This window comes from Balaenoptera musculus, chromosome 15 (genome assembly GCF_009873245.2).
Source record: "Balaenoptera musculus isolate JJ_BM4_2016_0621 chromosome 15, mBalMus1.pri.v3, whole genome shotgun sequence".
In the NCBI taxonomy this organism is placed as follows: domain Eukaryota; kingdom Metazoa; phylum Chordata; class Mammalia; order Artiodactyla; family Balaenopteridae; genus Balaenoptera; species Balaenoptera musculus.
Genome location: NC_045799.1, coordinates 35,016,296 through 35,027,001, shown reverse-complemented (window position 1 = coordinate 35,027,001; position 10,706 = coordinate 35,016,296). Strand labels below are relative to the sequence as shown.

General features: G+C 38.1%; 1 protein-coding gene across 1 annotated transcript in view; it reads left to right on the top strand.

The window, feature by feature from the left end:
• Positions 1-221: 221 nt before the first annotated feature.
• Positions 222-10,706, top strand: part of TMX4 (thioredoxin related transmembrane protein 4) — a 50,967-nt gene continuing 40,482 nt past the window's right edge. The window contains exon 1 of the mRNA XM_036824560.1: positions 222-610. Coding sequence (XP_036680455.1) covers positions 426-610 — 185 coding nt within the window. The 5' untranslated portion in view covers positions 222-425. The remainder of the gene's footprint in view (positions 611-10,706) is intronic.

Below are 10,706 nucleotides of genomic sequence, written 5' to 3'. Positions count from 1 at the left end.
TACCATTGACTAGGTGATGCATTTTTTTATTACTGGCGACGTTTCTCTTTAGAAAAAGCCACACGCACCAACCCGCCCCCCACCTTACTGGAGCCCAGGCACACACCGTACAGGTTCTAAGTTAAGCAACAACGGCTCATCTGTTTATTTTCAACACAGCGGTCAGGAGGGGGAGGGCGGCCGTTGCCAAGGCAACCGACGCCCCGGGCAACAGCGAGTCGAGGCGGGAGGGGGCGTGGCCTCCGCGGCCCGGGCCGATAAGAGGCGGCGACTGCCACCCCAGTCTCGAGCTGGGCTAGTCGGCGCGGCAGGGCGGCGGCGGGGCGACCCGGTCTTTCCTAGCACTACGTGGGAAGGCCCGGTCCGCAGGCCGGCCGTACCCTCTGCCCCAGCCCCTGCCGAGGAGCCTCGTTCCGCGTAGCGACATGGCGGGCGGGCGCCGCGGCCCGCTGCTCACGGCGCTCCTGGTCGCCTGGGTCGCGGCGGCGGCAGCTGCGGAGGCGGAGGCCGGCCCGGAGCAGGCCGCGCTGCCGCAGGAGCGGAGCCTGGTGCGGCCCATGACCGCCTCCAACTGGACGCTGGTGTTGGAGGGCGAGTGGATGCTGAAATTGTGAGTGTGCCCGCCCGCCCCGCTCGCCACACTATCCTCGCGCCTGCAGCCCTCCAGGAGCCGCGCCTCCCTCTCCCGCTACCGCAGTGCCTACTGGGCTAGACCTCGGGCCGGGACCCGCCCAGCCAGCTACCTGCAGAGCCGGGCTGGGCCCCCGACGCTGCGCATGCGCGCCCGGCCCTCCGCGGTGAGGGCTGCGGGTGTAGCGCATCCTCCCCTGCCTGGCTAGTTCCCTATTTTGGGAGGAAGTGTTTTAGGGATGTGGTGGATGAGCGGTTTACCAAGGGGAGGAAGGGGAACAGAGAAATCTGCAAGAAAATCTCGAGCTTTTGATAAAAGTGTATGTAGAGGGGAAAGGGCTGTCATCCAGTGACGCTTCTGTACAGAACAAATAACGTAGCACTGACTAGGCAAGATACTTGTTGAATGAATAATTGCAGCATGGTGAAGGGCAGACCAGTCCGTACAAAGTATCTCAGTCTTCATTTTGAAGACCCGGAGAAACAAGATTTCAAATAAATGTTGATATTTGTTATAATTTTTAGAGGTAGAGATTTCTGGGTAGGTATCATAACTTAATTGTGCTAGTGTCATAAAGAAAAGGATATTAATAAATTGCCCCTTTTGAACAATAGAAGGTAAATATTGGATAGTGCCTTGGCTTGAGGAGAGGTGGGAAAATGCAGTTTTGAGTTAGGAGCAGGGAAGATTTATTCATTATAGTTTAAAATTTAGGAAGGAAGTAACCATTTGAAAGATGGCTTGAAATAGGCAGTGGGCAGATGTCTCAATAGGCTAGAGAGACCATCGTGGGGGGCTTGTAAGGAAAATGGAGAATGGCTGAAGAAATAATCACCGAGACCACATCTCCTTAGCCTGTGGTTTTCAGATGATACACGTACTTGATTGCTAATATCTGTTAACTAATTTTGCGTTGAGGACACAGACTCTCACAGAATTGAAATTTTCCTTCATTTGTCTTAAGACTAAATTTTGATTCTTTGAATTTAGATTGCAAACAGATTATTCTGTAGACTGAAAACCTCAGTTTGACTCAGGCCCAAAAGTTGTAAGTCACCTAGTAGATTACATTGTTCAAAGAACATAATGCACAATACTGCTTCAAACAAGTATTTACCTTTTGGTCACAAAGCAGGGGATATTTTAGACCTCAAAGTAAAATGCCTTTGGTATCATAATAAATCAATGAAATTATTAAAGAGATCTGTAGACATGAAGCACTGATTAAAATTAACTACTTTGAATAGAGATGAGGTCATTTTCTATTTAAGAGAGAAAATTTTAAAGTAAGCATGACAGGACTGTCATGTTTGTAATTGCAAGAGTTTTATAGAGACTGTTTTATCAGCTAGTACTACAGAAAGTTGTTGTTTTAGTAGGTGCTTGTACAATGGAGGTTTTCTAGATGTCAGTTTTCTGATTAAAACTGAGTTTCTGTATGTGCATGACGAAGGTCAAAGCAGAAAAGACTTGTTATGTTTAATGGCCTCAACTCCTTTATATTCCTTTTGGAGTAGCTATGTTCTTTTTTTTACTTTTTTTTAGTAAAAACTAAGAACACTAAAGCTCAGGTAAGTGTAAGCCAAGTTAGGATTATAAACGAGCAACAGCCAACAACTCATGGCTATGTTGATGGTTCAAATTTTACTTCATAAATGTACAAGCTGAGGTGTAGTAATCAATTGTTGTAAGCTTGCTATGTGTCCATTGTATGGAGTTATGTTTGGGCTCTTGTTCAAGATGATACTTGTAACCGAAAGTAAGCTGTGTAGATACTTGAGATCTTAGAAGTTCTTTTCATTGAGTACACTTCAGAATAGGTTGATATGAAGTGCGGCTAGAAAGGAAAGAACCATTACCTCCAAATTCCAGAAGCTAAGTGCTCGTCCTGAAGAAAATTGTGGCTCTTTATTTGTGATATTCCTCCTCCCTTTGACAAAATCCAACACTTTAAAAAAATAAAATTTATATCTTCAGTACTACTATAAGCCTATAAATTTCTAGGAATTCTTTCAAACATCCAATAAGTTATCAGATTTTTTTTCTGGTGTCTATAACAGGAAAACAAAATGTCTTAATACTTGCTCCCATGTTAGTACTTTGTTCAGATGAACTGGTCATAATAAATGGAGATTGTTAGGGATCCACAGGTGATGATATATTTAACTTCTCAAAAGAAGCAAGTTAGGAGGCTTTCTGATAATATTAAAATTTTAACATTACTTTGAATGACAGTTCTTTTCTTGTTCATTTGTTTATATGCTACCTCTCCTCTGGGGACTTTTTCTTTTTGATCCCACTTCGTACAAAGTTCCTATAATACAATTCCTGGTTAGATTGGTATCAATAATTTATTTTGAAGGACATAGCAGTGTTTCTCTGCTCTGAGACATGAAAAGTCCTTAATGTAAAATTTAATTTGTTATGTTTTCTTTGTCTTTCAAACAATTTTTTGTATTCTTGCAATTGAATTTTCAATTTTTAAAAAAAGCACTTCTCTGTTAAGGAGAAATATCAGCTAAAACTATATTTGCAGTAATTCACCATTTTTATTCTGAAACCTTTTAAAACCTGAAAAATTCTCCCATTACTATTTTCTTTAATTCGGTGGATTTTTTGTACACTCAGTTTTCTCTTCTTATTTGCTTTCATACATTCTTTTATACTTTTTACCCCTGTTTCTGCCATGTCTCTATAATTGGTTTGCTGTGCTTTCTTCCTCTTAACCTCTGTTGAAAAGTTTGTCCTTTCTTGGGTTAGGGAAGATTATCTAATCTTTAAAAGGCCTTCTGATGTTTTCTTTTCTCTCTTTCCATTGTTTCATACTATTCTTCCTTCAGTTGCTTTGTAACCTTTTGCTGTTTTAAACATTTGCTTGGTTCCCATCATATCAGTGCTTGAGAATACTACTTTTGTTCTTTTGAAACACAAAAATATACAATATAATGCTGTTCTGGTGGCTTTTTTACCCCAAAGACATAAGTAGATATCTACAAAGCTTAATTTTGACCCACATACTTTAAACTGTTACCTAGAGGAAAAATATGTCTTTGGGTTAAAATAGTTTATCTCTAAGGCATAGAAATCTTTATAAAGCAATACTTTTTCTGACTTTGTTCTTGGGATGATCATGTTTCAAAATTGAAACTAGTCATCTGGTGATGGAGAAAAGCCTCATTTATTTCCCTAGGATCTCTTGGTTTTAGCGTTGTTTTTCTAGTATCCTTCTTATACTTGCAGAGAACATCATTGCCTTAACTTGCCCATATCAAATAGTTATAATTTCTTGCAGTTTCATCGATAGTGGTGATTTGTTGATTGAATGTATAAGAGATAGTCATTAAATGCTTGTTATGTGTCAGGTTCAGGGTTGGGGACTTGGGAAGATGAAGGTGAATAAATTACATTTCTTGATTTCAAGGGACTGGCAGTCTGCTGTGCTGTGAAGGAAATAAGTAGCATAGGTAGCATGTGTTTATTTAGCAAATGTTTGTTGAATGCTTCCTCTCTCTTGAGCATTCCTCAGTGGTTCTCACCAGGGTACTATTAGCATTTTGAGTTGGACAGTTCTTTGATATGTGGGGATGGCTCACACATTGCAGAACCTTTGGCATCCCTGGCCCCTGCCCATAACATTCTAGTAGTCATGTGACATCAAAAATATTTAAACCTCCATCCCCTATACACACTTCCAAATGCCTCTGATTGGAAACCACTGCCTTAGGTACTGTTATGGGTATTTAAAAGCATGCAAAAGAGGAGCTTATGGGCTAACATACAAGTATTTGATTTCAGATTGTTTCCACAAAGGGTAATCATCCACATCTTCTCCATCGTCGTCATCATCACTTCAATCACAGTAAATAGTTACATTGCTTATGTCAGTGTAAGCAATTCAGAATGCCCTCTTTCAGAATTTGAGCATCCCAGAAATCTGGTGCAGAATTATTATTCTCATCCTCATTAACTAAAGGAGACGAAAACTTGGAAGGTTAAAGCTTTAAACCATATCCTTAGTAAGTGGTGGGCAAGACCAGAACTAGAATGCTGGCCTGAGCTTTGCAATCCCCAGTGCAAGCTGAGGAGAGTAGTTGTATAGTGGGGGAGCCTGGAGGAAGGCACAGAGCCTGGCTGACTCATGCTTACGCTCTCAGCTGGCCTGCACACTGACCCATATAAGGGGAAGCCTTTTCCCTATGGGATTCAGAGGTCCACCCGTGACTTAGCATCTCTGTAATTTCTGCAAACGAAGAACATCGCTTTGAGTTCATTCCTGACACTCCTTACCATTCATACAGGTGCCCTGCCTTCTCTGTACCCCAACCACCCAGGAAAATTCTTTGTTTGTATCTAGCATGGCCTTATCACAACTTATAATTATAAATTAATTTATATGTTTTTGTACTTGGTTTTTGTCTTACTCCTCCTCTAGATGATAAGCTTTTAAGTAGAGGAACAAAGTTTTTCCTCCTCCTGTTTAGCTACAGAACCTTAACAACTGTCAAGTTCTAGGTGTTCAATAAATACTTTTTGACTCAGTGAATGAATGAATAATAGACTTTAATTGTTCTTTAATCAAGAGCTAGTATATCACTGAAGGAAACAGCTGTATATATTTTCTTAGGTACTAAGGATAATCACTATCACCTCCCCTTTGTTCATTGATGTAATAAATATTTACTGTGACCTAGAACGTTCCAGGCTCTCTTCTAGGTACAAGCAATGCACCAGTCACTGCCTTCATGGAGTGTTCATTCTAGTGAAATTTCTCTAGCAGGTGTCATAGTAGATTCTAAATGACCATCTTTTAGATACAAAAGAATACTAATAGTTTAAAAAGTTGCAACAACAATGGACCAATTCCCACTTCTGAGACTCAGGGCTGGTTTATCTCCATCACCAAAAGAACACACTAGGTTAATGGATGACCTTGGTACATTCCAACACAATAAACTCTGATTAAATCTTAGAAATAATGGCATTAACAGTGCCACAGACCAGTGGGTAACAGCTACAAAGAAAATGGAGTATCTAAAATTATCTCAGTGGCATTTGTATATTTTAAGGGTCAATTTCACCAAATGCCCAATTTATATAATAGTCTGTCTAGAGATTAGGGACTAGGATTTTTTAAGATGATGAAATTTGCATGATTTAATCATTACTGATATAGCAAATGTGTTGTATGCAGAAACAGTTCTAGGGAAACAAAGCAAAGAGGATCTGAAGTTCATTAAACTGTACCTCAAAATTTCTTCCTTTTTTTTGGTAATGTATTTCTTATTCCTATTGTCTGTCTTTCTGTCTGTCTTTCTCTGTTGGATCTTATTTTCCTTGGACATTTTTATCACACAAATACCTCCACCTGTGTTCCTGCTCTGTGTGGTCTGAAGTGACGGTCAGCAAGTCTCTCTGAATCTGCCTTGTTGCCTTACAACAGTGAGGGCATAAGGTTCAGATGAGCTAATGCATCATAAAAATGTCTCTGAAACCAGGCGTATATTACAAATGTCATTTACATTAATGATTTTCTTAATATGTGCCTGCTTTACATGTGTCATCTAATCTCTCAATAACCTTCTAAGGTAGCTGCTGTTATTATCGCATTTTACAGTTGAGAAAGCTGAGGCATGGAAGGATTATTAACTTGCTCAAAGACACATGGTTAATTTGTAATTGGTCTCTCTGATGCCTCCAGCAGAATTCTTATCCGATATATTGAAATGCCTATTGAAATGTACTTAATAATAAAATGTTCCTTTTTTCCCTAGAGTTTACCAACTGCTTGCCCCAGTCTCATCTGCCATTTGGATATTTAGAAAATATGTAGAAAATAACTATTTTCTCAGATGAAGAATATAATTTTCTTTCAAGTTTGTTCATTATGTATTCTGCAAACATTTATTTATTTATTATTTTTTTTTTCACACACACACACTGTATTTTATTTTTACAAGAGATAAATAGACTGACACCAAGCATTGTACATGGATGACCACAACAAAAGCAACAATGATTGCAATTACCAAACATGAAACACACTCATACTATGTCATAATATTGACATTCAGTCCAGTAATCCTCCACTGTAACAGCTCCTTTACTTTGCAGTGAAAATTGATTTGTATATTCTTTGCCTCTGAGTCCTTGTGGGATTTTTTTTTTTTTTAATTCAGACAGAAAGTCACAAAAATTATACTCATCCTCATCAATTCACTCAGTCCCATGTAATTAATTTTTTTTTTCATCTTGATCTTTTGTTAGCACTTTTATGAGTTCATCAGTTTTTCATTAGAGTTCTGAAAATGCTTATTCATTCAGTTCAGCAGTACAGTCAGTTACCAGAAACCTGTACTTGTCAGAGTCTTTTCCATGAATTTCTTGAAGATGAAACCCTTTTATAGGAACATATTTGCAAAATCATCAGAGTACACCCAGAACTGTCTGTAAATGACAAAAGACTTAAACATGACCATGGTTAAAGATTTGATGAAAGTTCATAATAATGCAGTTGACAAAAAAATTAGTTACTTCTGAGATATACATTTTAAAGTAATAACTAGGATTATTACTTATAACATTATACCAGAACATATAAGATTTTTAGAAATTTCATGTAATGTCTGAAACATTTATATTAACATATTTCCATACATATTTCCATACAAATACAAATATAAGATTTTTAGAAATTTCATGTAATGTCTGAAACATTTATATTAACATATTTCCATACAAATAACCCAATGAAAGTTTAGTATTAGTTGTTTTGTTTGTTTTTTTATACTGCAGGTTCTTATTAGGCATCAGTTTTATACACATCAGTGTATACATGTCAATCCCAATCGCCCAATTCAGCACACCACCATCCCCACCTCACCGCAGTTTTCCCCCCTTGGTGTCCATATGTCCATTCTCTACATCTGTGTCTCAACTTCTGCCCTGCAAACTGGCTCATCTGTACCATTTTTCTAGGTTCCGCATACATGCATTAATATACGATATTTGTTTTTCTCTTTCTGACTTACTTCACTCTGTATGACAGTCTCTAGATCCATCCACGTCTCAACAAATGACTCAATTTCGTTCCTTTTTATGGCTGAGTAATATTCCATTGTATATATGTACCACAACTTCTTTATCCATTCGTCTGTTGATGGGCATTTAGGTTGCTTCCATGACCTGACTATTGTAAATAGTGCTGCAATGAACATTTGGGTGCATGTGTCTTTTTGAATTACGGTTTTCTCTGGGTATATGCCCAGTAGTGGGATTGCTGGGTCATATGGTAATTCTATTTTTAGTTTTTTAAGGAACCTCCATATTGTTCTCCATAGTGGCTGTATCAATTTACATTCCCACCAACAGTGCAAGAGGTTTCCCTGTTCTCCACACCCTCTCCAGCATTTGTTGTTTGTAGATTTTCTGATGATGCCCATTCTAACAGGAGTGAGGTGATACCTCATTGTAGTTTTGATTTGCATTTCTCTAATAATTAGTGATGTTGAGCATCTTTTCATGTGCTTCGTGGCCGTCTGTATGTCTTCTTTGGAGAAATGTCTATTTAGGTCTTCTGCCCATTTTTGGATTGGGGTGTTTGTTTCTTTGATATTGAGCTGAATGAGCTGTTTATATATTTTGGAGATTAATCCTTTGTCCGTTGATTCATTTGCAAATATTTTCTCCCATTCTGAAGGTTGTCTTTTCGTCTTGTTTATGGTTTCCTTTGCTGTGCAAAAGCTTTGATGTTTCATTAGGTCCCACTTGTTTATTTTTGTTTTTATTTCCATTACTCTAGGAGGTGGATCAAAAAAGATCTTGCTGTGATTTATGTCAAAGAGTGTTCTTCCTATGTTTTCCTCTAAGAGTTTTATAGTGTCCAGTCTTATATTTAGGTCTCTAATCCATTTTGAGTTTATTTTTGTGTATGGTGTTAGGGAGTATTCTAATTTCATTCTTTTACATGTAGCTGTCCAGTTTTCCCAGCACCACTTATTGAAGAGACTGTCTTTTCTCCATTGTATATCTTTGCCTCCTTTGTCATAGATTAGTTGACCATAGGTGCGTGGGTTAATCTCTGGGCTTTCTATCTTGTTCCATTGATCTATGTTTCTGTTTTTGTGCCAGTACCATATTGTCTTGATTACTGTAGCTTTGTAGTATAGTCTGAAGTCAGGGAGTCTGATTCCTCCAGCTCCATTTTTTTCCCTCAAGACTGCTTTGGCTATTCGGGGTCTTTTGTGTCTCCATACAAATTTTAAGATGATTTGTTCTAGCTCCGTAAAAAAATGCCATTGGTAATTTGATAGGGATTGCATTGAATCTGTAGATTGCTTTGGGTAGTATACTCATTTTCACAATGTTGATTCTTCCAATCCAAAAACATGGTATATCTCTCCATCTGTTGGTATCATCTTTAATTTCTTTCATCAGTGTCTTATAGTTTTCTGCATACAGGTCTTTCGTCTCCCTGGGTAGGTTTATTCCTAGGTATTTTATTCTTTTTGTTGCAATGGTAAATGGGAGTGTTTCCATAATTTCTCTTTCAGATTTTTCATCATTAGTGTATAGGAATGCAAGAGATTTCTGTGCATTAATTTTGTATCCTGCAACTTTACCATATTCATTAATTAGCTCTAGCAGTTTTCTGGTGGCAGTTTTAGGATTCTCTATGTATAGTATCATGTCATCTGCAAACAGTGACAGTTTTACTTCTTCTTTTCCAATTTGTATTCCTTTTATTTCTTTTTCTTCTCTGATTGCCGTGGCTAGGACTTCCAGAACTATGTTGAATAATAGTGGTGAGAGTGGACATCCTTGTCTCGTTCCTGATCTTAGAGGAAATGCTTTCAGTTTTTCACCATTGAGAATGATGTTTGCTGTGGGTTTGTCATATATGGCCTTTATTATGTTGAGGTAGGTTCCCTCTATGCCCACTTTCTGGAGAGTTTTTATCAGAAATGGGTGTTGAATTTTGTCAAAAGCTTTTTCTGCATCTATTGAGATGATCATATGGTTTTTCTCCTTCAATTTGTTAATATGGTGTATCACATTGATTGATTTGCGTATATTGAAGAATCCTTGCATCCCTGGGATAAATCCCACTTGATCATGGTGTATGATCCTTTTAATGTGTTGCTGGATTCTGTTTGCTAGTATTTTGTTGAGGATTTTTGCATCTATATTCATCAGTGATATTGGTCTGTAATTTTCTTTTTTTGTAGTGTCTTTGTCTGGTTTTGGTATCAGGGTGATGGTGGCCTCATAGAATGAGTTTGGGAGTGTTCCTTCCTCTGCAATTTTTTGGAAGAGTTTGAGAAGGATGGGTGTTACCTCTTCTCTAAATGTTTGATAGAATTCACCTGTGAAGCCATCTGGTCCTGGACTTTTGTTTTTGGAAGATTTTTAATCACAGTTTCAATTTCATTACTTGTGATTGGTCTGTTCATATTTTCTGTTTCTTCCTGATTCAGTCTTGGAAGGTTATACCTTTCTAAGAATTTGTCCATTTCTTCCAGGTTGTCCATTTTATTGGCATAAAGTTGCTTGTAGTAGTCTCTTAGGATGCTTTGTATTTCTGCGGTGTCTGTTGTAACTTCTCCTTTTTCATTTCTGATTTTATTGATTTGAGTCCTCTCCCTCTTTTTCTTGATGAGTCTGGCTAATGGCTTATCAACTTTGTTTATCTTCTCAAAGAACCAACTTTTAGTTTTATTGATCTTTGCTATTGTTTTCTTTGTTTCTATTTCATTTATTTCTGCTCTGATCTTTATGATTTCTTTCCTTCTGCTAACTTTGGGTTTTGTTTGTTCTTCTTTCTCTAGTTTCTTTAGGTGTAAGGTTAGATTGTTTACTTGAGATTTTTCTTGTTTCTTTAGGTAGGCTTGTATAGCTATAAACTTCCCTCTTAGAACCGCTTTTGCTGCATCCCATAGGTTTTGGGTCGTCGTGTTTTCATTGTCATTTGTCTCTAGGTATTTTTTGATTTCCTCTTTGATTTCTTCAGTGATCTCTTGGTTATTTAGTAACGTATTGTTTAGCCTCCATGTGTTTGTCCTTTTTACGTTTTTTTCCC